At 56.4% G+C, this 26,479-nt stretch overlaps 1 protein-coding gene across 5 annotated transcripts in view; it reads left to right on the forward strand.

Annotated features, from left to right (window-relative positions):
• BCORL1 (BCL6 corepressor like 1) overlaps positions 1–26,479 on the forward strand; it is a 203,831-nt gene that overhangs the window by 92,828 nt on the left and 84,524 nt on the right. For all 5 annotated transcript variants that reach the window (XM_068249975.1, XM_068249976.1, XM_068249974.1 and 2 more), the window contains one exon: positions 5,037–7,691. In XM_068249975.1, coding sequence (XP_068106076.1) covers positions 5,037–7,691 — 2,655 coding nt within the window. The remainder of the gene's footprint in view (positions 1–5,036; positions 7,692–26,479) is intronic.

Below are 26,479 nucleotides of genomic sequence, written 5' to 3' on the forward strand. Positions count from 1 at the left end.
GCCACATTCCCTGCCCCTCCTGCTGCCACATTCCCTGCCCCTCCTGTGTGGCACATCCTCTGTGGCCACATTCCCTGCCTCTCCTGTGTGGCATATCCTCTGCAGCCACACTCCCTGCCCCTCCTGCGTGGCAGATCCTCTGCGGCCACATTCCCTGCCCCTCCTGCGTGGCACATCATCTGCGGCCACATTCCCTGCCCCTCCTGCGTGGCACATCCTCTGTGGCCACATTCCCTGCACCTCCTGCGTGGCACATCCTCTGCTGCCACATTCCCTGCACCTCCTGCGTGGCACATCATCTGTGGCCACATTCCCTGCACCTCCTGCGTGGCACATCCTCTGCGGCCACATTCCCTACACCTCCTGCGTGGCACATCCTCTGCGGCCACATTCCCTGGCCCTCCTGCGTGGCACATCATCTGTGGCCACATTCCCTGCCCCTCCTGCGTGACACATCCCCTGCGGCAACATCCCCTGCACCTCCTGCGTGGCACATCTTCTGCGGCCACATTCCTTGCACCTCCCGCGTGGCACATCCTCTTCGGCCACATTCCCTGCACCTCCCGCGTGGCACATCCTCTTCGGCCACATTCCCTGCCCCTCCTGCGTGGCACATCCTCTGCGGCCACATTCCCTGCCCCTCCTGCGTGGCACATCCTCTGCTGCCACATTCCCTGCCCCTCCTGCGTGGCACATCTTCTGCGGCCACATTCCCTGCCCCTCCTGCGTGGCACATCCTCTGCTGCCACATTCCCTGCCCCTCCTGCGTGGCACATCTTCTGCGGCCACATTCCCTGCCCCTCCTGCGTGGCACATCCTCTGTGGCCACATTCCCTGCCCCTCCTGCTGCCACATTCCCTGCCCCTCCTGTGTGGCACATCCTCTGTGGCCACATTCCCTGCACCTCCTGCGTGGCACGTCCTCTGCGGCCACATTCCCTGCCCCTCCTGCGTGGCACATCCTCTGTGGCCACATTCCCTGCCCCTCCTGCGTGGCAGATCCTCTGCGGCCACATACCCTGCACCTCCTGCGTGGCACATCCTCTGTGGCCACATTCCCTGCCTCTCCTGTGTGGCATATCCTCTGCAGCCACACTCCCTGCCCCTCCTGCGTGGCACATCCTCTGCGGCCACATTCCCTGCCCCTCCTGCGTGGCACGTCCTCTGCGGCCACATTCCCTGCACCTCCTGCGTGGCACATCCTCTGCGGCCACATTCCCTGCACCTCCTGCGTGGCACATCCTCTGCTGCCACATTCCTTGCCCCTCCTGCGTGGCACATCTTCTGCGTCCACATTCCCTGCCCCTCCTGTGTGGCACATCTTCTGCGTCCACATTCCCTGCCCCTCCTGTGTGGCACATCCTCTGTGGCCACATTCCCTGCCCCTCCTGCGTGGCACATCCTCTGCGGCCACATTCCCTGCCCCTCCTGCGTGGCACATCTTCTGCGTCCACATTCCCTGCCCCTCCTGTGTGGCACATCTTCTGCGTCCACATTCCCTGCCCCTCCTGTGTGGCACATCCTCTGTGGCCACATTCCCTGCCCCTCCTGCTGCCACATTCCCTGCCCCTCCTGTGTGGCACATCCTCTGTGGCCACATTCCCTGCACCTCCTGCGTGGCACGTCCTCTGCAGCCACATTCCCTGCCCCTCCTGCGTGGCACATCTTCTGCAGCCACATTCCTTGCCTCTCCTGCGTGGCACATCTTCTGCGTCCACATTCCCTGCCCCTCCTGTGTGGCACATCCTCTGTGGCCACATTCCCTGCCCCTCCTGCATGGCACATCTACGGCAACCACATTCCCTGCCCCTCCTGCATGGCACATCATCTGCGGCCACATTCCCTGCCCCTCCTGTGTGGCATATGCTCTGCGGCCACATTCCCTGCCCCTCCTGCGTGGCATATCCTCTGCGGCCACATTCCCTGCCCCTCCTGCGTGGCACATCCTCTGCGCCACATTCCCTGCACCTCCCGCGTGGCCCATCTGTGGCCACATTCCCTGCACCTCCCGCGTGGCACATCCTCTGCGCCACATTCCCTGCACCTCCTGCGTGGCACATCCTCTATGGCCACATTCCCTGCCTCTCCTGCGTGACACATCCTCTGCTGCCATATTCCCTGCCCCTCCTGTGTGGCACATCCTCTGCGGCCACATTCCCTGCCCCTCCTGCGTGGCACATCCTCTGCGGCCACATTCCCTGCCCCTCCTGCGTGGCACATCCTCTGCGGCCACATTCTCTGCACCTCCTGCGTGGCACATCCTCTGCACCACATTCCCTGCACCTCCTGCGTGGCACATCCTCTGCGCCACATTCCCTGCCCCTCCTGCGTGGCACATCTTCTGCGGCCACATTCCCTGCCCCTCCTGTGTGGCACATCCTCTGTGCCACATTCCCTGCCCCTCCTGCGTGGTACATCCTCTGCGGCCACACTCCCTGCCCCTCCTGCGTGGCAGATCCTCTGCGGCCACACTCCCTGCCCCTCCTGCGTGGCATATCCTCTGCAGCCACACTCCCTGCCCCTCCTGCGTGGCATATCCTCTGCAGCCACACTCCCTGCCCCTCCTGCGTGGCACATCCTCTGCGGCCACATTCCCTCCCCCTCCTGCGTGGCACATCATCTGTGGCCACATTCCCTGCCCCTCCTGCATGGCATATCCTCTGTGGCCACATTCCCTGCCCCTCCCGCATGGCATATCCTCTGCAGCCACACTCCCTGCCCCTCCTGCGTGGCAGATCCTCTGCGGCCACATTCCCTGCACTTCCTGCGTGGCACATCCTCTGCGGCCACATTCCCTGCCTCTCCTGCGTGGCATATCCTCTGCAGCCACACTCCCTGCCCCTCCTGCGTGGCAGATCCTCTGCGGCCACATTCCCTGCACCTCCTGCGTGGCACATCCTCTGTGGCCACATTCCCTGCCTCTCCTGCGTGGCAGATCCTCTGCGGCCACATTCCCTGCCCCTCCTGCGTGGCACATCATCTGCGGCCACATTCCCTGCCCCTCCTGCGTGGCACATCCTCTGCGGCCACATTCCCTGCACCTCCCGCGTGGCCCATCATCTGTGGCCACATTCCCTGCACCTCCCGCGTGGCCCATCATCTGTGGCCACATTCCCTGCACCTCCCGCGTGGCATATCCTCTGTGGCCACATTCCCTGCCTCTCCTGTGTGGCATATCCTCTGCAGCCACACTCCTTGCCCCTCCTGCGTGGCAGATCCTCCTCGGCCACATTCCCTGCACCTCCTGCGTGGCACATCCTCTGCGGCCACATTCCCTGCACCTCCTGCCGTGGCATATCCTCTGTGGCCACATTCCCTGCCTCTCCTGTGTGGCATATCCTCTGCGGCCACACTCCCTGCCCCTCCTGCGTGGCAGATCCTCTGCGGCCACACTCCCTGCCCCTCCTGCGTGGCAGATCCTCTGCGGCCACATTCCCTGCACCTCCTGCGTGGCACATCCTCTGCGGCCACATTCCCTGCACCTCCTGTGTGGCACATCATCTGTGGCCACATTCCCTGCACCTCCTGCGTGGCACATCCTCTGCAGCAACATTCCCTGCCCCTCCTGTGTGGCACATCATCTGTGGCCACATTCCATGACCCTCCTGCGTGGCACATCCTCTGCTGCCACATTCCCTGTACCTCCTGCGTGGCACATCATCTGTGGCCACATTCCCTGCACCTCCTGCGTGGCACATCCTCTGCGGCCACATTCCCTGCACCTCCTGCGTGGCACATCCCCTGCGGCCACATTGCTTGCCCCTCCTGCGTGGCACATCCTCTGCGGCCACATTCCCTCCACGCCCCACGTGCCACATCCTCTGCGGCCACATTCCCTGCACGCCCCACGTGCCACATCCTCTGCGGCCACATTCCCTGCGCGTTCAGCGTGCCACATCCTCTGCGGCCACATTCCCTGCGCGTTCAGCGTGCCACAACCTCCGCGGCCACATTCCCTGCACGCCCCGCGTGCCACATCCTCTGCGGCCACATTCCCTGCGCGTTCAGCGTGCCACATCCTCTGCGGCCACATTCCCTGCGCGTTCAGCGTGCCACATCCTCTGCGGCCACATTCCCTGCACGTCCCGCGTGCCACAACCTCCGCGGCCACATTCCCTGCACGCCCCGCGTGCCACATCCTCTGCGGCCACATTCCCTGCACGTCCCGCGTGCCACATCCTCTGCGGCCACATTCCCTGCACGTCCCACGTGCCACATCCTCCGCGGCCACATTCCCTGCACGCCCCTAGACCCTGACCTCTATGCAGAGAGCGGCGAGCACTGTTGTCATCAGTCATCCATCTTTGTGGAAGCGCTGCCCAGGAATCCAATATGGAAGCTGTTTAAGGTCCCCAGAAGAGTCCTCAGCCGGCTCGGGCTATTAGTACATGACCAATAGCCTGAGATGTACTATCCTGATCCAGCTGAGGACTACTCTGACGAGCTTCTGCAGCTTCCATATTGGATCCCTGGGCGGAGCTTCTACACAGATGGAACAATCCAGGGCAGATCAGCAGAGGTGTATCCACTAATATGCTCCTATGCTGAACTATCAATATCGGCATTTTCTGATGAGGTGAGCCGCTCTCTGCATAGACGCCGGGGTCTAGTCTATAAACACACGAATCCAGATGCAAGTCACGTCTTTCTCCTAGGAGATACCTTTTCATCTTCTCTTAAGAATAACTTTTCAGCCCTCTGCATTGGAAAAGTACCTAAACGTAGGTGGGAAAGTACTATCAAAACTATTGTAAGTATTTTTTTGCTTGCTGGTGATTTGAAAGATATTTTATTGACAAGTTTGAAAATATCACCTGGGAGGAAACTCATGAGAAAAGTATAGTTGCATCTGGGCCAAGGAGGGCTTCCTTCTGATCTGTTACACTTTTTTATCTCTTTTTGTGAACCTATGCCAGATTTTCTCCCAATCTTGCTAGTGGGATGTGAATGAACGGTGTATGGAGCTTGTGCTGGTGATTGCCGGCTGCTGATTGCCATCCTGGGGACGTTTGTTGACTTTGTTGTGTTTGGTTTCAGGTGGATATCACGCCGACAAGCAACCAAAGTGATGTGGCGAGCATGCAGAAAGCTGGCGGTGTGCAGGTAGTAGCGGGACAACCGCTGGAGGAAAAGCCGCCGGACCCGGCCACCAGCCAGCCTGTGAGAGCCGCAAGGTCTTCTAAAGCCAGCGCCAAGACTCGGGCCTCCGATGCCAAGCATGCTGCTAAGATGTTGGATACAAATATTCAGGCAGTGTCCAGTAAACATGGTAAAAAGGGGGAGTCTGTCAGGAGCCCTGCGCAGGAGAAAGCAGCTGCCAAGGATCCCCCCACCCTTAAGCCCGCCAACACTGACCCACCTGCTAAACAAAAGGCCATCCTGTGCCCTGGATTACAAATGTCAGGCCAGCCGGTGGAGGCCACTCACGCCGTGGCTTCCTCTAGCTATGGTACCCTTGCCCAGTTTGCTATGAGCAGAATCTGCTTCTCTGCCACTCAGGTCCCCAACATGCCGAAGCTTCCTTTGTCCTTCCCAAGTAATGCCGTCTTAACGCCAAGCCAGCCCTTAGTTTACATCCCTCCTGCCAACTGCGGGCAGCCCATCAGCGTAGCTACCTTACCAACCACATTTGGCGTGACGTCAACGCTGACTCTTCCCATGCTACCCACTTGTTTGCCCGAGCAATGTCTAATTCAGAGTCCTTCAGAAATGCACACCCACACTTTCACCACTTCCCTGGGAAGAACCTTAACCGCTGACCCTAAAATGACTTCTGCAGAGTTGAAGAAACCAGCCAGCACAACCCCCACCTTCTCTCTCACAAGCAGCAATAGCATCATCCCATCTACGGTAGATAGTTCGCCCACCACCACCGATACAACATCCTCCGCACTAACAGCTTTACAGACACTCCCCATGGTCAGCGTGAGCCCAATCGCCCTCACCACCTACGCAAGAACGCCTTCTAACCTAGAGACACAGAGCGATTCTTCCTCATCATCTGTGTCCCCTTTGAAGTCTCCTCCACAGCTGGAGAGGGAGATGGTCTCTCCTCCAGACACTTCTGAAATGCCTTTGGACTTGTCTTCTAAATCACACCGTCACAAACATGCCCCATCAAACCAACGTAAAACCCCACCCATGCCAGTGTTAACGCCGGTGCATACCAGTGGAAAAGCCTCTCTGTCCACAGTCTTGTCTAGGTCAGACTGTACCTCTCAGCGTCTCACGCCAAACACCAGCAGCAGTGTTAACCCGACTCTGCGAGGGGCACCCTTGGTCATGTTTCCAGAATTCTTAAGAAATGGGGATCCAGGGTCACCGCAGCTAGCGTCTGCCTCATGGATCAAAAATTCTGCTGCTCTTATCAGTACCATCCCCGGTACTTATGTAGGGGTGGCCAACCCAGTGCCTGCCTCTGTGCTGTTGAACAAAGACTCTAACTTGAGCCTTAGCCCAGACACCCGCCATCTGGCCAAGCAGGAACCTATCTCAATCATTGACCAGGGAGAGCCAAAGAACTCAGGGTCATGTGGCAAGAAAAGCAGCCAGACGACCATCGATGACCAGCAGCTTACTGATAAACGACACCTTGTTGGGCGCGTTGCTACAGTAAACTCGGTCTGTCCGTCAAAGGACTGGACCTTATCTGGTCACGGGACAGTACTCCCAAAGTGTCCCTTAAATGGGAAGCCCAACTCTCAGGTTCTGCCAGTCAGCTGGTCTCCATACCATCAGGCGTCCTTGCTTTCCATTGGCATTCCTCCCTCAAGCACACTCCACTCAAACCAAGGTTCTCCCCACAGACTTCCTGTTACAGAATTTACTTTATTCAACAACCTCCTTAAGGCCGAATCCAATACAACACCTCAAAGTCCAGGTGAATCAGCACTTAATTCTCAGCTGAAGAGCTTTGTCCCGACAGGAACAGTCATGGAACAGGACACACTGGCAAAGACAAGGACTTGTGAGACTCTCTCCAAGCAGCAGAAGTCTCATTCAAATAAAACTTTACTTGCACCAAAACCCACCGCAGGAAATAACATTTTATACCCTCAACCAGGTGTAGCAGACAGAACAGATTGTAGTTTGAACCCTCTCCGGAGCCCAGACGAAAGCCCTCTTTTAAATAAAATTTCAGATAAAGCAAATTGCAAAGATGATAAACTTCGTCCAAAGTTGACTTACAGCCGAAAACCTTTTGGTGATGCCAAGCCGAAAAACAAAGTTTTAGCCTCCTACATGACTAATGACCAGCTTACCACAGTTCAACCAAAAGACAGTAGTGGTAGCTTTCCCCTGCTGGAGAAGGACAGCAGTGCTAAGGACTTCATGGCGGATGTGTCACAAGATGAGCCTCCACATCGGAAGCGAAGCCATAAGAAAGCTCCGGCGGTTGAGCCGGCACATTGTGTTCAAGAGGTGGACCTCAGCAAAGTCAAAATTGAGAGAATTGACGATGACGAAGAGTGCTTCGGTCGCTTTCCAACATTTAACAACTCGTCGTGGTCACCTATTGAAATGCCACCAATTACCAAAGTCAAGGCCAGGGTTAAGAAGGAGCCAGGGTTAAGGGGACGAGCCAAGCTGACAGAGGACATAACACCAACCAAGTCCACCAAGCAGAAATACAAATGTAAAACAAAGAAAGAAGACTTGAAAAAAATCTCACAGCAAACTCCAAAAAGGAAGGTGAGTCTTCTTAGTGAGTACAATGGTTTGGTATGATTGCAAATGGTGGATCAATAAGAGTATAAGTAACATGAAATGCCACAGTTACCTTGTGCCACGGGGGAGGGGGGGGGGGGCGCAAATAAGGGGAATGCATTATGTACACAAGCCGGAAAGCATGGCAGCCACTAAATACTAGGCAATGATTACATGAAGCAATTGATTCTTATGTGTGTTCATGAAATGGTCGCAGGTAGCAGAAGCACAACATCCGTATAATGACGCTACTGAATGTATATAGTATGGTCTGAGTCGGAAATAAGTGGAACATGTGGCAGCCGCGGTCTGTGATGTGATCAGGCCGAGGTTTAGGGGGTTCCCATGCTAAGAATGCGCATCCAGTGTGTTTTCCAGATTCCCCAAGATCCCGGCATGCTGGATCTATAGGCAACTGTAATGATTGAGCACACCTAAACCAATCCATCATCTGCTATTCCACGCTATTCATACGCTAACCCCTCTATCCCAACATGCCTGTATACCCTTACCCCTCTATCCCAACACACCTGTATACCCTAACCCCTCTATCCCAACACACCTGTGTACCATAACCCCTCTATCCCAACACGCCTGTATACCCTAACCCCTCTATCCCAACACACCTGTATAACCTAACCCCTCTATCCCAACATGCCTGTGTACCCTAACCCCTCTATCCCAACACACCTGTATACCCTAACCCCTCTATCCCAACACACCTGTGTACCCTAACCCCTCTATCCCAACACACCTGTGTACCCTAACCCCTCTATCCCAACACACCTGTGTACCATAACCCCTCTATCCCAACGCGCCTGTATACCCTAACCCCTCTATCCCAACGCGCCTGTATACCCTAACCCCTCTATCCCAACACACCTGTATAACCTAACCCCTCTATGCCAACATGCCTGTATACCCTAACCCCTCTATCCCAAAACGCCTGTATACCTTAACCCCTCTATCCCAACACGCCTGTGTACCCTAACCCCTCTATTCCAACACGCCTGTGTACCCTAACCCCTCTATCCCAACATGCCTGTGTACCCTAACCCCTCTATCCCAACATGCCTGTGTACCCTAACCCCTCTATCCCAACATGCCTGTGTACCCTAACCCCTCTATCCCAACACACCTGTGTACCCTAACCCCTCTATCCCAACACACCTGTGTACCCTAACCCCTCTATCCCAACACACCTGTGTACCCTAACCCCTCTATCCCAACACGCCTGTGTACCCTAACCCATCTATCCCAACATGCCTGTATACCCTAACCCCTCTATCCTAACACACCTTTATACCCTAACCCTTCTATCCCAACACACCTGTATACCCTAACCCCTCTATCCCAACACGCCTGTATACCCTAACCTCTCTATCCCAACATGCCTGTATACCCTAACCGTTCTATCCCAACATGCCTGTATACCCTAACCCCTCTATCCCAACACACCTGTATACCCTAACCCCTCTATCCCAACACACCTGTATCCCCTAACCCCTCTATCCCAACACGCCTGTGTACCCTAACCCCTCTATCGCAACACTCCTGTGTACCCTAACCCCTCTATCCCAACACACCTGTATACCCTAACCCCTCTATCCCAACACACCTGTATACCCTAACCCCTCTATCCCAACACACCTGTATACGCTAACCCCTCTATCCCAACACGCCTGTATATCCTAACCCCTCTATCCCAACACACCTGTATACCCTAACCTCTCTATCCCAACACAACTGTATACACTAACCCCTCTATCCCAACACACCTGTATCCCCTAACCCCTCTAACCCAACATGCCTGTGTACTCTATCCCAACACACCTGTGTACCCTAACCCCTCTATCCCAACACGCCTGTGTACCCTCACCCCTCTAACCCAACACACCTGTGTACCCTAACCCCTCTATCCCAACACGCCTGTGTACCCTAACCCCTTTATCCCAACACGCCTGTGTATCCTAACCTCTCTATCCCAACACGCCTGTATACCCTAACCCCTCTAACCCAACATGCCTGTATACCCTAGCCCCTCTATCCCAACAGCCTGTATACCCTAATCCCTCTACCACAACACACCTGTGTACCCTAACCCCTTTATCCCAACACGCCTGTGTACCCTAACCCCTTTATCCCAACACGCCTGTGTACCCTAACCCCTTTATCCCAACACGCATGTGTACCCTAACCCCTTTATCCCAACACGCCTGTGTACCCTAACCCCTTTATCCCAACACGCCTGTGTACCCTAACCCCTTTATCCCAACACGCCTGTGTACTCTAACCCCTCTATCCCAACACACCTGTATACCCTAACCCCTCTATCCCAACACACCTGTATACCCTAACCCCTCTATCCCAACACGCCTGTATACCCTAACCCCTCTATCCCAACACGCCTGTATACCCTAACCTCTCTATCCCAACACACCTGTATACCCTAACCCCTCTATCCCAACACGCCTGTATACCCTAACCCCTCTATCCCAACACACATGTATACCATAACCCCTCTATCCCAACACAACTGTATACCCTAACCCCTCTATCCCAACACACATGTATACCATAACCCCTTTGTTCCATCATGCCTTTGTACCCTAACCCCTATAACGGAGCCTTGGGGGGTCTCAGGACAGGGAATCCCCTCTGTAGACTAGGCATAGGGGCGTCTCAGGACGGGGAATCCCCTCTGTAGACTAGGCATAGGGGGGTCTCAGGACGGGGAATCCCCTCTGTAGACTAGGCATAGGGGGATCTCAGGACAGGGAATCCCCTCGGTAGACTAGGCATAGGGGGGTCTCAGGATGGGGAATCCCCTCTGTAGACTAGGCAAGGGGGGGGTCTCAGGACAGGGAATCCCCTCTGTAGACTAGGCATAGGGGGTCTCAAGACAGGGAATCCCCTCTGTAGACTAGGCATAGGGGGTCTCAGGACAGGGAATCCCCTCTGTAGACTAGGCATAGGGGGGGGGTCTCAGCACGGGGAATCCCCTGTGTAGACTAGGCATAGGGGGGTCTCAGGACGGGGAATCCCCTGTGTAGACTAGGCATAGGGGGTCTCAGGACAGGGAATCCCCTCTGTAGACTAGGCATAGGGGGTCTCAGGACAGGGAATTCCCTCTGTAGACTAAGCATAGGGGGTCTCAGGATGGGGAATCCGCTCAGTAGACTAGACATAGGGGGTCTCAGGACAGGGAATCCCCTGTGTAGACTAGGCATAGGGGGTCTCAGGACAGGGAATCCCCTCTGTAGACTAGGCATAGGGGGTCTCAGGATAGGGAATCCCCTCTGTAGACTAAGCATAGGGGGTCTCAGGACAGGGAATCCCCTCTGTAGACTAGGCATAGGGGGGGGGGGGGGTCTCAGGACAGTATGAGAGTGCCCTCTGCTGGATAGTCAGCCATAGTGGTATGGCCTCGCCCCCCTGGCTCAGTGAGGCTTTATGGTGGTAAGTGCTGGGGCTGCTGCTCTGTATATGCGCCCAGTATGAAAGTGCCCTCTGCTGGATAGTCAGCCATAGTGGTATGGCCTCGCCCCCCCTGGCTCAGTGAGGCTTTATGGTGGTAAGTGCTGGGGCTGCTGCTCTGTATATGTGCCCAGTATGAGAGTGCCCTCTGCTGAATAGTCAGCCATAGTGGTATGGCCTCGCCCCTGGCTCAGTGAGGCTTTATGGTGGTAAGTGCTGGGGCTGCTGCTCTGTATGTGTGCCCGGTATGAGAGTGCCCTCTGCTGGATAGTCGGCCATAGTGGTATGGCCTCGCCCCCCTGGCTCAGTAAGGCTTTATGGTGGTAAGTGCTGGGGCTGCTGCTCTGTATATGTGCCCAGTATGAGAGTGCCCTCTGCTGAATAGTCAGCCATAGTGGTATGGCCTCGCCCCTGGCTCAGTGAGGCTTTATGGTGGTAAGTGCTGGGGCTGCTGCTCTGTATGTGTGCCCGGTATGAGAGTGCCCTCTGCTGGATAGTCGGCCATAGTGGTATGGCCTCGCCCCCCTGGCTCAGTAAGGCTTTATGGTGGTAAGTGCTGGGGTTGCTGCTCTGTATGTGTGCCCAGTATGAGAGTGCCCTCTGCTGGATAGTCAGCCATAGTGGTATGGCCTCGCCACTGGCTCAGTGAGGCTTTATGGTGGTAAGTGCTGGGGCTGCTGCTCTGTAAGTGTGCCCAGTATGAGAGCACCCTCTGCTGGATAGTCAGCCATAGTGGTATGGCCTCGCCCCCCTGGCTCAGTGATGCTTTATGGTGGTAAGTGCTGGGGCTGCTGCTCTGTATATGTGCCCAGTATGAGAGCGCCCTCTGCTGGATAGTCAGCCATATTGGTTTGGCCTCGCCCCCCTGGCTCAGTGATATGGTGGTAAGTGCTGGGGCTGCTGCTCTGTATATGCGCCCAGTATGAGAGCGCCCTCTGCTGGATAGTCAGCCATAGTGGTATGGCCTCGCCCCCCTGGCTCAGTGAGGCTTTATGGTGGTAAGTGCTGGGGCTGCTGCTCTGTATATGTGCCCAGTATGAGAGTGCCCTCTGCTGGATAGTCAGCCATAGTGGTATGGCCTCGGCTCCCTGGCTCAGTGAGGCTTTATGGTGGTAAGTGCTGGGGTTGCTGCTCTGTATGTGTGCCCAGTATGAGAGTGCCCTCTGCTGGATAGTCAGCCATAGTGGTATGGCCTCACCCCCCTGGCTCAGTGAGGCTTTATGGTGGTAAATGCTGGGGCTGCTGCTCTGTATATGCGCCCAGTATGAGAGCGCCCTCTGCTGGATAGTCAGCCATAGTGGTATGGCCTCGCCCCCCTTGCTCAGTGATATGGTGGTAAGTGCTGGGGCTGCTGCTCTGTATGTGTGCCCAGTATGAGAGCGCCCTCTGCTGGATAGTCAGCCATAGTGGTATGGCCTCCCCGCCCTGGCTCAGTGAGGCTTTATGGTGGTAAGTGCTGGGGCTGCTGCTCTGTATATGTGCCCAGTATGAGAGTGCCCTCTGCTGGATAGTCAGCCATAGTGGTATGGCCTCGCCCCCCTGGCTCAGTGAGGCTTTATGGTGGTAAGTGCTGGGGTTGCTGCTCTGTATGTGCGCCCAGTATGAGAGCGCCCTCTGCTGGATAGTCAGCCATAGTGGTATGGCCTCGGCTCCCTGGCTCAGTGAGGCTTTATGGTGGTAAGTGCTAGAGCTGCTGCTCTGTAAGTGTGCCCAGTATGAGAGTGCCCTCTGCTGGATAGTCAGCCATAGTGGTATGGCCTCGCCCCCCTGGCTCAGTGAGGCTTTATGGTGGTAAGTGCTGGGGCTGCTGCTCTGTATATGTGCCCAGTATGAGAGCGCCCTCTGCTGGATAGTCAGCCATAGTGGTATGGCCTCGCCCCCCTGGCTCAGTGAGGCTTTATGGTGGTAAGTGCTGGGGCTGCTGCTCTGTATATGTGCCCAGTATGAGAGCGCCCTCTGCTGGATAGTCAGCCATAGTGGTATGGCCTCGCCCCCCTGGCTCAGTGAGGCTTTATGGTGGTAAGTGCTGGGGTTGCTGCTCTGTATGTGTGCCCAGTATGAGAGCGTCCTCTGCTGGATAGTCAGCCATAGTGGTATGGCATCGCCCCCTGGCTCAGTGAGGCTTTATGGTGGTAAGTGCTGGGGCTGCTGCTCTGTATATGCGCCCAGTATGAGAGCGTCCTCTGCTGGATAGTCAGCCATAGTGGTATGGCATCGCCCCCTGGCTCAGTGAGGCTTTATGGTGGTAAGTGCTGGGGCTGCTGCTCTGTATGTGCGCCCAGTATGAGAGTGCCCTCTGCTGGATAGTAAGCCATAGTGGTATGGCCTCGCCCCCCTGGCTCAGTGAGGCTTTATGGTGGTAAGTGCTGGGGCTGCTGATCTGTATATGCGCCCAGTATGAGAGCGCCCTCTGCTGGATAGTCAACCATAGTGGTATAGCCTCGCCCCCTGGCTCAGTGAGGCTTTATGGTGGTAAGTGTTGGGGCTGCTGCTCTGTATATGTGCCCAGTATGAGAGCGCCCTCTGCTGGATAGTAAGCCATAGTGGTATGGCCTCGCCCCCCTGGCTCAGTGAGGCTTTATGGTGGTAAGTGTTGGGGCTGCTGCTCTGTATGTGTACCCAGTATGAGAGCGCCCTCTGCTGGATAGTCAGCCATAGTGGTATGGCCTCGCCCCCCTGGCTCAGTGAGGCTTTATGGTGGTAAGTGCTAGGGTTGCTGCTCTGTATATGTGCCCAGTATGAGAGCGCACTCTGCTGGATAGTCAGCCATAGTGGTACGGCCTCGGCCCCCTGGCTCAGTGAGGCTTTATGGTGGTAAGTGCCAGGGCTGCTGCTCTGTATGTGTGCCCAGTATGAGAGCGCCCTCTGCTGGATAATCAGCCATAGTGGTATGGCCTCGCCCCCCTGGCTCAGTAAGGCTTTATGGTGGTAAGTGTCGGGGTTGCTGCTCTGTATATGTGCCCAGTATGAGAGTGCCCTCTGCTGGATAGTCAGCCATAGTGGTATGGCCTCGCCCCCCCGGGCTCAGTGGAGCTTTATGGTGGTAAGTGCTGGGGCTGCTGCTCTGTATATGCGCCCAGTATGAGAGTGCCCTCTGCTGGATATTCAGCCATAGTGGTATGGCCTCGCCCCACTGGCTCAGTGATGTGGTGGTAAGTGCTGGTGCTGCTGCTCTGTATATGTGCCCAGTATGAGAGCGCCCCCTGCTGGATAGTCAGCCATAGTGGTATGGCCTCGCCCCCCTGGCTCAGTGAGGCTTTATGGTGGTAAGTGCTGGGGCTGCTGCTCTGTATATGCGCCCAGTATGAGAGCACCCTCTGCTGGATAGTCAGCCATAGTGGTATGGCCTCGCCCCCCTGGCTCAGTAAGGCTTTATGGTGGTAAGTGCTGGGGCTGCTGCTCTGTATATGCGCCCAGTATGAGAGCGCCCTCTGCTGGATAGTCAGCCATAATGGTATGGCCTCGGCTCAGTGAGGCTTTATGGTGGTAAGTGCTAGGGCTGCTGCTCTGTATATGCGCCCAGTATGAGAGCGCCCTCTGCTGGATAGTCAGCCATAATGGTATGGCCTCTCCCCCCTGGCTCAGTGAGGCTTTATGGTGGTAAGTGCTGGGGCTACTGCTCTGTATGTGTGCCCAGTATGAGAGCGCCCTCTGCTGGATAGTCAGCCATAGTGGTATGGCCTCGCCCCCTTTGCTCAGTGAGGCTTTATGGTGGTAAGTGCTGGGGCTGCTGCTCTGTATATGCGCCCAGTATGAGAGTGCCCTCTGCTGGATAGTCAGCCATAGTGGTATGGCCTCGCCCCCCTGGCTCAGTGATATGGTGGTAAGTGCTGGGGCTGCTGCTCTGTATATGCGCCCAGTATGAGAGCGCCCTCTGCTGGATAGTCAGTCATAGTGGTATGGCCTCGCCCCCCCGGGCTCAGTGGGGCTTTATGGTGGTAAGTGCTGGGGCTGCTGCTCTGTATATGCGCCCAGTATGAGAGCGCCCTCTGCTGGATAGTCAGCCATAGTGGTATGGCCTCACCCCTCTGGCTCAGTGAGGCTTTATGGTGGTAAGTGCTGGGGTTGCTGCTCTGTATATGCGCCCAGTATGAGAGCGCCCTCTGCTGGATAGTCAGCCATAGTGGTACGGCCTCGCCCCCCTGGCTCAGTGAGGCTTTATGGTGGTAAGTGCTGGGGTTGCTGCTCTGTATATGCGCCCAGTATGAGAGCGCCCTCTGCTGGATAGTCAGCCATAGTGGTATGGCCTCGCCCCCCTGGCTCAGTGAGGCTTTATGGTGGTAAGTGCTGGGGTTGCTGCTCTGTATATGCGCCCAGTATGAGAGCGCCCTCTGCTGGATAGTCAGCCATAGTGGTATGGCCTCGCCCCCCTGGCTCAGTGAGGCTTTATGGTGGTAAGTGCCCGGGCTGCTGCTCTGTATATGTGCCCAGTATGAGACCGCCCTCTGCTGGATAGTCAGCCATAGTGGTATGGCCTCGCCCTCCTGGCTCTGTGAGGCTTTATGGTGGTAAGTGCTGGGGTTGCTGCTCTGTATATGCGCCCAGTATGAGAGTGCCCTCTGCTGGATAGTCAGCCATATTGGTTTGGCCTCGCCCCCCTGGCTCAGTGAGGCTTTATGGTGGTAAGTGCTGGGGTTGCTGCTCTGTATGTGCCCAGTATGATAGCGCCCTCTGCTGGATAGTCAGCCATAGTGGTATGGCCTCGCCCCCCTGGCTCAGTGATATGGTGGTAAGTGCTGGGGCTGCTGCTCTGTATATGCGCCCAGTATGAGAGCGCACTCTGCTGGATAGTCAGCCATAGTGGTATGGCCTCGCCCCCCTGGCTCAGTGAGGCTTTATGGTGGTAAGTGCTGGGGCTGCTGCTCTGTATATGCGCCCAGTATGAGAGTGCCCTCTGCTGGATAGTCAGCCATAGTGGTATGGCCTCGCTCTCCTGGCTCAGTGAGGCTTTATGGTGGTAAGTGCTGGGGCTGCTGCTCTGTATATGCGCCCAGTATGAGAGTGCCCTCTGCTGGATAGTCAGCCATAGTGGTATGGCCTCACCCCCCTGGCTCAGTGAGGCTTTATGGTGGTAAGTGCCGGGGCTGCTGCTCTGTATATGTGCCCAGTATGAGAGCACCCTCTGCTGGATAGTCAGTCATAGTGGTATGGCCTCGCCCCCCTGGCTCAGTAAGGCTTTATGGTGGTAAGTGCTGGGGCTGCTGCTCTGTATATGCGCCCAGTATGAGAGCGGCCTCTGCTGGATAGTCAGCCATAGTGGTATGGCCTCGCCCCCCTAGCTCAGTGAGGCTTTATGGTGGTAAGTGCTGGGGCTGCTGCTCTGTATATGTGCCCAGTATGAGAGCGCCCTCTCCTGGATAGTCAGCCATAGTGGTATGGCCTCGCCCCCCCTGGCTCAGTGAGGCTTTATGGTGGTAAGTGCTAGGGCTGCTGCTCTGTATATGCGCCCAGTATGAGAGCGCCCTCTGCTGGATAGTCAGCCATAGTGGTATGGCCTCCGCTCCCTGGCTCAGTGAGGCTTTATGGTGGTAAGTGCTGGGGTTGCTGCTCTGTATATGCGCCCAGTATGAGGGCGCCCTCTGCTGGATAGTCAGCCATAGTGGTATGGCCTCGCCCCCCTTGCTCAGTGAGGCTTTATGGTGGTAAGTGCTGGGGCTGCTGCTCTGTATATGCGCCCAGTATGAGAGCGCCCTCTGCTGGATAGTCAGCCATAGTGGTATGGCCTCGCCCCCCTGGCTCAGTGATGCTTTATGGTGGTAAGTGCTGGGGCTGCTGCTCTGTATATGCGCCCAGTATGAGAGCGCCCTCTGCTGGATAGTCAGTCATAGTGGTATGGCCTCCGCTCCCTGGCTCAGTGAGGCTTTATGGTGGTAAGTGCTGGGGCTGCTGCTCTGTATATGCGCCCAGTATGAGAGCGCCATCTGCTGGATAGTCAGCCATAGTGGTATGGCCTCGCCCCCCTGGCTCAGTGAGGCTTTATGGTGGTAAGTGCTGGGGCTGCAGCTTTGTATATGTGCCCAGTATGAGAGCGCCCTCTGCTGGATAGTCAGCCATAGTGGTATGGCCTCGCCCCCCTGGCTCAGTGAGGCTTTAATGTGGTAAGTGCTGGGGTTGCTGCTCTGTATGTGTGCCCAGTATGAGAGCGCCCTCTGCTGGATAGTCAGTCATAGTGGTATGGCCTCCGCTCCCTGGCTCAGTGAGACTTTATGGTGGTAAGTGCTGGGGTTGCTGCTCTGTATATGCGCCCAGTATGAGAGTGCCCTCTGCTGAATAGTCAGCCATAGTGGTATGGCCTCGCCCCCCCCCTGGCTCAGTGTGGCGTTATGGTGGTAAGTGCTGGGGCTGCTGCTCTGTATGTGTGCCCAGTATGAGAGCGCCCTCTGCTGGATAGTCAGTCATAGTGGTATGGCCTCGCCACCCTGGCTCAGTGATGCTTTATGGTGGTAAGTGCTGGGGCTGCTGCTCTGTATATGTGCCCAGTATGAGAGCGCCCTCTGCTGGATAGTCAGCCATATTGGTTTGGCCTCGCCCCCCTGGCTCAGTGATATGGTGGTAAGTGCTGGGGCTGCTGCTCTGTATATGCGCCCAGTATGAGAGCGCCCTCTGCTGGATAGTCAGCCATAGTGGTATGGCCTCGCCCCCCTGGCTCAGTGAGGCTTTATGGTGGTAAGTGCTGGGGCTGCTGCTCTGTATATGTGCCCAGTATGAGAGTGCCCTCTGCTGGATAGTCAGCCATAGTGGTATGGCCTCGGCTCCCTGGCTCAGTGAGGCTTTATGGTGGTAAGTGCTGGGGTTGCTGCTCTGTATGTGTGCCCAGTATGAGAGTGCCCTCTGCTGGATAGTCAGCCATAGTGGTATGGCCTCACCCCCCTGGCTCAGTGAGGCTTTATGGTGGTAAATGCTGGGGCTGCTGCTCTGTATATGCGCCCAGTATGAGAGCGCCCTCTGCTGGATAGTCAGCCATAGTGGTATGGCCTCGCCCCCCTTGCTCAGTGATATGGTGGTAAGTGCTGGGGCTGCTGCTCTGTATGTGTGCCCAGTATGAGAGCGCCCTCTGCTGGATAGTCAGCCATAGTGGTATGGCCTCCCCGCCCTGGCTCAGTGAGGCTTTATGGTGGTAAGTGCTGGGGCTGCTGCTCTGTATATGTGCCCAGTATGAGAGTGCCCTCTGCTGGATAGTCAGCCATAGTGGTATGGCCTCGCCCCCCTGGCTCAGTGAGGCTTTATGGTGGTAAGTGCTGGGGTTGCTGCTCTGTATGTGCGCCCAGTATGAGAGCGCCCTCTGCTGGATAGTCAGCCATAGTGGTATGGCCTCGGCTCCCTGGCTCAGTGAGGCTTTATGGTGGTAAGTGCTAGAGCTGCTGCTCTGTAAGTGTGCCCAGTATGAGAGTGCCCTCTGCTGGATAGTCAGCCATAGTGGTATGGCCTCGCCCCCCTGGCTCAGTGAGGCTTTATGGTGGTAAGTGCTGGGGCTGCTGCTCTGTATATGTGCCCAGTATGAGAGCGCCCTCTGCTGGATAGTCAGCCATAGTGGTATGGCCTCGCCCCCCTGGCTCAGTGAGGCTTTATGGTGGTAAGTGCTGGGGCTGCTGCTCTGTATATGTGCCCAGTATGAGAGCGCCCTCTGCTGGATAGTCAGCCATAGTGGTATGGCCTCGCCCCCCTGGCTCAGTGAGGCTTTATGGTGGTAAGTGCTGGGGTTGCTGCTCTGTATGTGTGCCCAGTATGAGAGCGTCCTCTGCTGGATAGTCAGCCATAGTGGTATGGCATCGCCCCCTGGCTCAGTGAGGCTTTATGGTGGTAAGTGCTGGGGCTGCTGCTCTGTATATGCGCCCAGTATGAGAGCGTCCTCTGCTGGATAGTCAGCCATAGTGGTATGGCATCGCCCCCTGGCTCAGTGAGGCTTTATGGTGGTAAGTGCTGGGGCTGCTGCTCTGTATGTGCGCCCAGTATGAGAGTGCCCTCTGCTGGATAGTAAGCCATAGTGGTATGGCCTCGCCCCCCTGGCTCAGTGAGGCTTTATGGTGGTAAGTGCTGGGGCTGCTGATCTGTATATGCGCCCAGTATGAGAGCGCCCTCTGCTGGATAGTCAACCATAGTGGTATAGCCTCGCCCCCTGGCTCAGTGAGGCTTTATGGTGGTAAGTGTTGGGGCTGCTGCTCTGTATATGTGCCCAGTATGAGAGCGCCCTCTGCTGGATAGTAAGCCATAGTGGTATGGCCTCGCCCCCCTGGCTCAGTGAGGCTTTATGGTGGTAAGTGTTGGGGCTGCTGCTCTGTATGTGTACCCAGTATGAGAGCGCCCTCTGCTGGATAGTCAGCCATAGTGGTATGGCCTCGCCCCCCTGGCTCAGTGAGGCTTTATGGTGGTAAGTGCTAGGGTTGCTGCTCTGTATATGTGCCCAGTATGAGAGCGCACTCTGCTGGATAGTCAGCCATAGTGGTACGGCCTCGGCCCCCTGGCTCAGTGAGGCTTTATGGTGGTAAGTGCCAGGGCTGCTGCTCTGTATGTGTGCCCAGTATGAGAGCGCCCTCTGCTGGATAATCAGCCATAGTGGTATGGCCTCGCCCCCCTGGCTCAGTAAGGCTTTATGGTGGTAAGTGTCGGGGTTGCTGCTCTGTATATGTGCCCAGTATGAGAGTGCCCTCTGCTGGATAGTCAGCCATAGTGGTATGGCCTCGCCCCCCCGGGCTCAGTGGAGCTTTATGGTGGTAAGTGCTGGGGCTGCTGCTCTGTATATGCGCCCAGTATGAGAGTGCCCTCTGCTGGATATTCAGCCATAGTGGTATGGCCTCGCCCCACTGGCTCAGTGATGTGGTGGTAAGTGCTGGTGCTGCTGCTCTGTATATGTGCCCAGTATGAGAGCGCCCCCTGCTGGATAGTCAGCCATAGTGGTATGGCCTCGCCCCCCTGGCTCAGTGAGGCTTTATGGTGGTAAGTGCTGGGGCTGCTGCTCTGTATATGCGCCCAGTATGAGAGCACCCTCTGCTGGATAGTCAGCCATAGTGGTATGGCCTCGCCCCCCTGGCTCAGTAAGGCTTTATGGTGGTAAGTGCTGGGGCTGCTGCTCTGTATATGCGCCCAGTATGAGAGCGCCCTCTGCTGGATAGTCAGCCATAATGGTATGGCCTCGGCTCAGTGAGGCTTTATGGTGGTAAGTGCTAGGGCTGCTGCTCTGTATATGCGCCCAGTATGAGAGCGCCCTCTGCTGGATAGTCAGCCATAATGGTATGGCCTCTCCCCCCTGGCTCAGTGAGGCTTTATGGTGGTAAGTGCTGGGGCTACTGCTCTGTATGTGTGCCCAGTATGAGAGCGCCCTCTGCTGGATAGTCAGCCATAGTGGTATGGCCTCGCCCCCTTTGCTCAGTGAGGCTTTATGGTGGTAAGTGCTGGGGCTGCTGCTCTGTATATGCGCCCAGTATGAGAGTGCCCTCTGCTGGATAGTCAGCCATAGTGGTATGGCCTCGCCCCCCTGGCTCAGTGATATGGTGGTAAGTGCTGGGGCTGCTGCTCTGTATATGCGCCCAGTATGAGAGCGCCCTCTGCTGGATAGTCAGTCATAGTGGTATGGCCTCGCCCCCCCGGGCTCAGTGGGGCTTTATGGTGGTAAGTGCTGGGGCTGCTGCTCTGTATATGCGCCCAGTATGAGAGCGCCCTCTGCTGGATAGTCAGCCATAGTGGTATGGCCTCACCCCTCTGGCTCAGTGAGGCTTTATGGTGGTAAGTGCTGGGGTTGCTGCTCTGTATATGCGCCCAGTATGAGAGCGCCCTCTGCTGGATAGTCAGCCATAGTGGTACGGCCTCGCCCCCCTGGCTCAGTGAGGCTTTATGGTGGTAAGTGCTGGGGTTGCTGCTCTGTATATGCGCCCAGTATGAGAGCGCCCTCTGCTGGATAGTCAGCCATAGTGGTATGGCCTCGCCCCCCTGGCTCAGTGAGGCTTTATGGTGGTAAGTGCTGGGGTTGCTGCTCTGTATATGCGCCCAGTATGAGAGCGCCCTCTGCTGGATAGTCAGCCATAGTGGTATGGCCTCGCCCCCCTGGCTCAGTGAGGCTTTATGGTGGTAAGTGCCCGGGCTGCTGCTCTGTATATGTGCCCAGTATGAGACCGCCCTCTGCTGGATAGTCAGCCATAGTGGTATGGCCTCGCCCTCCTGGCTCTGTGAGGCTTTATGGTGGTAAGTGCTGGGGTTGCTGCTCTGTATATGCGCCCAGTATGAGAGTGCCCTCTGCTGGATAGTCAGCCATATTGGTTTGGCCTCGCCCCCCTGGCTCAGTGAGGCTTTATGGTGGTAAGTGCTGGGGTTGCTGCTCTGTATGTGCCCAGTATGATAGCGCCCTCTGCTGGATAGTCAGCCATAGTGGTATGGCCTCGCCCCCCTGGCTCAGTGATATGGTGGTAAGTGCTGGGGCTGCTGCTCTGTATATGCGCCCAGTATGAGAGCGCACTCTGCTGGATAGTCAGCCATAGTGGTATGGCCTCGCCCCCCTGGCTCAGTGAGGCTTTATGGTGGTAAGTGCTGGGGCTGCTGCTCTGTATATGCGCCCAGTATGAGAGTGCCCTCTGCTGGATAGTCAGCCATAGTGGTATGGCCTCGCTCTCCTGGCTCAGTGAGGCTTTATGGTGGTAAGTGCTGGGGCTGCTGCTCTGTATATGCGCCCAGTATGAGAGTGCCCTCTGCTGGATAGTCAGCCATAGTGGTATGGCCTCACCCCCCTGGCTCAGTGAGGCTTTATGGTGGTAAGTGCCGGGGCTGCTGCTCTGTATATGTGCCCAGTATGAGAGCACCCTCTGCTGGATAGTCAGTCATAGTGGTATGGCCTCGCCCCCCTGGCTCAGTAAGGCTTTATGGTGGTAAGTGCTGGGGCTGCTGCTCTGTATATGCGCCCAGTATGAGAGCGGCCTCTGCTGGATAGTCAGCCATAGTGGTATGGCCTCGCCCCCCTAGCTCAGTGAGGCTTTATGGTGGTAAGTGCTGGGGCTGCTGCTCTGTATATGTGCCCAGTATGAGAGCGCCCTCTCCTGGATAGTCAGCCATAGTGGTATGGCCTCGCCCCCCCTGGCTCAGTGAGGCTTTATGGTGGTAAGTGCTAGGGCTGCTGCTCTGTATATGCGCCCAGTATGAGAGCGCCCTCTGCTGGATAGTCAGCCATAGTGGTATGGCCTCCGCTCCCTGGCTCAGTGAGGCTTTATGGTGGTAAGTGCTGGGGTTGCTGCTCTGTATATGCGCCCAGTATGAGGGCGCCCTCTGCTGGATAGTCAGCCATAGTGGTATGGCCTCGCCCCCCTTGCTCAGTGAGGCTTTATGGTGGTAAGTGCTGGGGCTGCTGCTCTGTATATGCGCCCAGTATGAGAGCGCCCTCTGCTGGATAGTCAGCCATAGTGGTATGGCCTCGCCCCCCTGGCTCAGTGATGCTTTATGGTGGTAAGTGCTGGGGCTGCTGCTCTGTATATGCGCCCAGTATGAGAGCGCCCTCTGCTGGATAGTCAGTCATAGTGGTATGGCCTCCGCTCCCTGGCTCAGTGAGGCTTTATGGTGGTAAGTGCTGGGGCTGCTGCTCTGTATATGCGCCCAGTATGAGAGCGCCATCTGCTGGATAGTCAGCCATAGTGGTATGGCCTCGCCCCCCTGGCTCAGTGAGGCTTTATGGTGGTAAGTGCTGGGGCTGCAGCTTTGTATATGTGCCCAGTATGAGAGCGCCCTCTGCTGGATAGTCAGCCATAGTGGTATGGCCTCGCCCCCCTGGCTCAGTGAGGCTTTAATGTGGTAAGTGCTGGGGTTGCTGCTCTGTATGTGTGCCCAGTATGAGAGCGCCCTCTGCTGGATAGTCAGTCATAGTGGTATGGCCTCCGCTCCCTGGCTCAGTGAGACTTTATGGTGGTAAGTGCTGGGGTTGCTGCTCTGTATATGCGCCCAGTATGAGAGTGCCCTCTGCTGAATAGTCAGCCATAGTGGTATGGCCTCGCCCCCCCCCTGGCTCAGTGTGGCGTTATGGTGGTAAGTGCTGGGGCTGCTGCTCTGTATGTGTGCCCAGTATGAGAGCGCCCTCTGCTGGATAGTCAGTCATAGTGGTATGGCCTCGCCACCCTGGCTCAGTGAGGCTTTATGGTGGTAAGTGCTGGGGCTGCTGCTCTGTATATGCGCCCAGTATGAGAGCGCCCTCTGCTGGATAGTCAGCCATAGTGGTATGGCGTCGCCCCCCCTGGCTCAGTAAGGCTTTATGGTGGTAAGTGCCGGGGTTGCTGCTCTGTATATGCGCCCAGTATGAGAGTGCCCTCTGCTGGATAGTCAGCCATAGTGGTATGGCCTTGCCCCCCTGGCTCAGTGAGGCTTTATGGTGGTAAGTGCTGGGGCTTCTGCTCTGTATGTGCGCCCAGTATGAGAGCGCCCTCTGCTGGATAGTCAGCCATAGTGGTATGGCCTCGCCCCCCTGGCTCAGTGAGGCTTTATGGTGGTAAGTGCTGGGACTGCTGCTCTGTATATATGCCCAGTATGAGAGCGCCCTCTGCTGGATAGTCAGCCATAGTGGTATGGCCTCGCCCCCCCTGGCTCAGTGAGGCTTTATGGTGGTAAGTGCTGGGACTGCTGCTCTGTATATATGCCCAGTATGAGAGCGCCCTCTGCTGGCTAGTCAGCCATAGTGGTCTGGCTTCGGCTCCCTGGCTCAGTAAGGCTTTATGGTGGTAAGTGCCGGGGCTGCTGCTCTGTATATGTGCCCAGTATGAGAGCACCCTCTGCTGGATAGTCAGCCATAGTGGTATGGCGTCTCCCCCCCTGGCTCAGTAAGGCTTTATGGTGGTAAGTGCCGGGGCTGCTGCTCTGTATATGCGCCCAGTATGAGAGTGCCCTCTGCTGGATATTCAGCCATAGTGGTATGGCCTCGCCCCCTGGCTCAGTGAGGCTTTATGGTGGTAAGTGCTGGGACTGCTGCTCTGTATATATGCCCAGTATGAGAGAGCCCTCTGCTGGATAGTCAGCCATAGTGGTCTGGCTTCGGCTCCCTGGCTCAGTAAGGCTTTATGGTGGTACGTGCTGGGGCTGCTGCTCTGTATATGCGCCCAGTATGAGAGCGCCCTCTGTTGGATAGTCAGCCATAGTGGTACGGCCTCGCCCCCCTGGCTCAGTGTGGCTTTATGGTGGTAAGTGCTGGGGCTGCTGCTCTGTATATGCGCCCAGTATGAGAGTGCCCTCTGCTGGATAGTAAGCCATAGTGGTACGGCCTCGCCCCCCTGGGTCAGTGATATGGTGGTAAGTGCTGGGGCTGCTGCTCTGTATATGTACCCAGTATGAGAGCGCCCTCTGCTGGATAGTCAGCCATAGTGGTATGGCCTCGCCCCCTGGCTCAGTGAGGCTTTATGGTGGTAAGTGCTGGGGCTGCTGCTCTGTATATGCACCCAGTACGAGAGTGCCCTCTGCTGAATAGTCAGCCATAGTGGGAACCTGCCTAGCTCTGCCCGGCAAGCTGAGTTTGAAGTGCTGCGATGGACTTGCAGAAGATACTTGCAGAACTCTAGATGGAAGATTTCTGTTGGGCTGGAGTCCCATTTTGATTGGTCAGGGTAGGTGACCGGGCCCCATACCTCACTGCTATAGAGCAGGATTGGGGTGATGATGCTGTCGAATATCTTTACCCACACTCTCACTGGTGGTTTTAGGTGGTAAAGCTGTCTTCTGATGGCATAAAATGTTCTGCAGGCTTTGTCTTTCAGGGCCTGTACTGCTGGTTTAAAGCTTCCTGATTGGTTGATCTCCAGCCTCAGGTAGGTGTAGCTGTTGGTGGACACCAGTGGGGAGCCATTTAATATAAATGAGGAGATGGGGGTTGTATTTCCATTCTTCCTCTGGAGCACCATCACTTTTGTCTTCTTTGGGTTGATGGGTAGTGCCCATGTGGTGCAGAAACTCTCCAATACTGACAGGCTGTCCTGTAGTCCTTTCTCTGTTGGGGAGAGCAGCAGGAGATCATCTGCATACAGCAGGAACTTCACCTCATGGTCATGCAGGAGGAGGCCTGGAGTTGGGGAGGATTTCAGGGCTACAGCCAGTTGGTTAATGTATATGTTAAAGAGCGTTGGGCTCAGACTGCAGCCCTGCCTGACTCCTCGACCCTGCTTGAAGAACGCACTTCTCTTCCCATCTACTTTCACACTGCATTGGTTCCCAGTATATGAACTCTTGATGCCATCATTGGTTTTTCCTCCAATTCCACTCTCTAGGAGTTTTAGGAAAAGGCCTGGGTGCCACACCGAGTCAAACGCCTCTGTAGACTAGGCATAGGGGGGTCTCAGGACGGGGAATCCCCTCTGTAGACTAGGCATAGGGGGGTCTCAGGACGGGGAATCCCCTCTATAGACTAGGCATAGGGGGGTCTCAGGACAGGGAATCCCCTCTGTAGACTAGGCAAAGGGGGTCTCAGGACAGGGAATTCCCTCTGTAGACTTGGCATAGGGGGTCTCAGGACAGGGAATCCCCTCTGTAGACTAGGCATAGGGGGTTCTCAGGACAGGGAATCCCCTCTGTAGACTAGGCATAGGGGGTTCTCAGGACGGGGAATCCCCTCTGTAGACTAGGCATAGGGGGTCTCAGGACGGGGAATCCCCTCTGTAGACTTGGCATAGGGGGGGTCTCAGGACAGGGAATTCCCTCTGTAGACTTGGCATAGGGGGGTCTCAGGACAGGGAATTCCCTCTGTAGACTTGGCATAGGGGGTCTCAGGACAGGGAATCCCCTCTGTAGACTAGGCATAGGGGGGTCTCAGGACAGGGAATCCCCTCTGTAGACTAGGCATAGGGGGGTCTCAGGACAGGGAATCCCCTCTGTAGACTAGGCATAGGGGGTTCTCAGGACAGGGAATTCCCTCTGTAGACTTGGCATAGGGGGTCTCAGGACAGGGAATCCCCTCTGTAGACTAGGCATAGGGGGTTCTCAGGACAGGGAATCCCCTCTGTAGACTAGGCATAGGGGGTCTCAGGACGGGAATCCCCTCTGTAGACTAGGCATAGGGGGGGTCTCAGGACGGGGAATTCCCTCTATAGACTAGGCATAGGGGGGTCTCAGGACAGGGAATTCCCTCTGTAGACTTGGCATAGGGGGGTCTCAGGACAGGGAATCCCCTCTGTAGACTAGGCATAGGGGGTCTCAGGACAGGAAATCCCCTCTGTAGACTAGGCATAGGGGGGTCTCAGGACGGGGAATCCCCTCTGTAGACTAGGCATAGGGGGTCTCAGGACGGGGAATCCCCTCTGTAGACTAGGCATAGGGGGTTCTCAGGACGGGGAATCCCCTCTGTAGACTAG

This window comes from Hyperolius riggenbachi, chromosome 8 (assembly GCF_040937935.1).
Source record: "Hyperolius riggenbachi isolate aHypRig1 chromosome 8, aHypRig1.pri, whole genome shotgun sequence".
NCBI lineage: Eukaryota > Metazoa > Chordata > Amphibia > Anura > Hyperoliidae > Hyperolius > Hyperolius riggenbachi.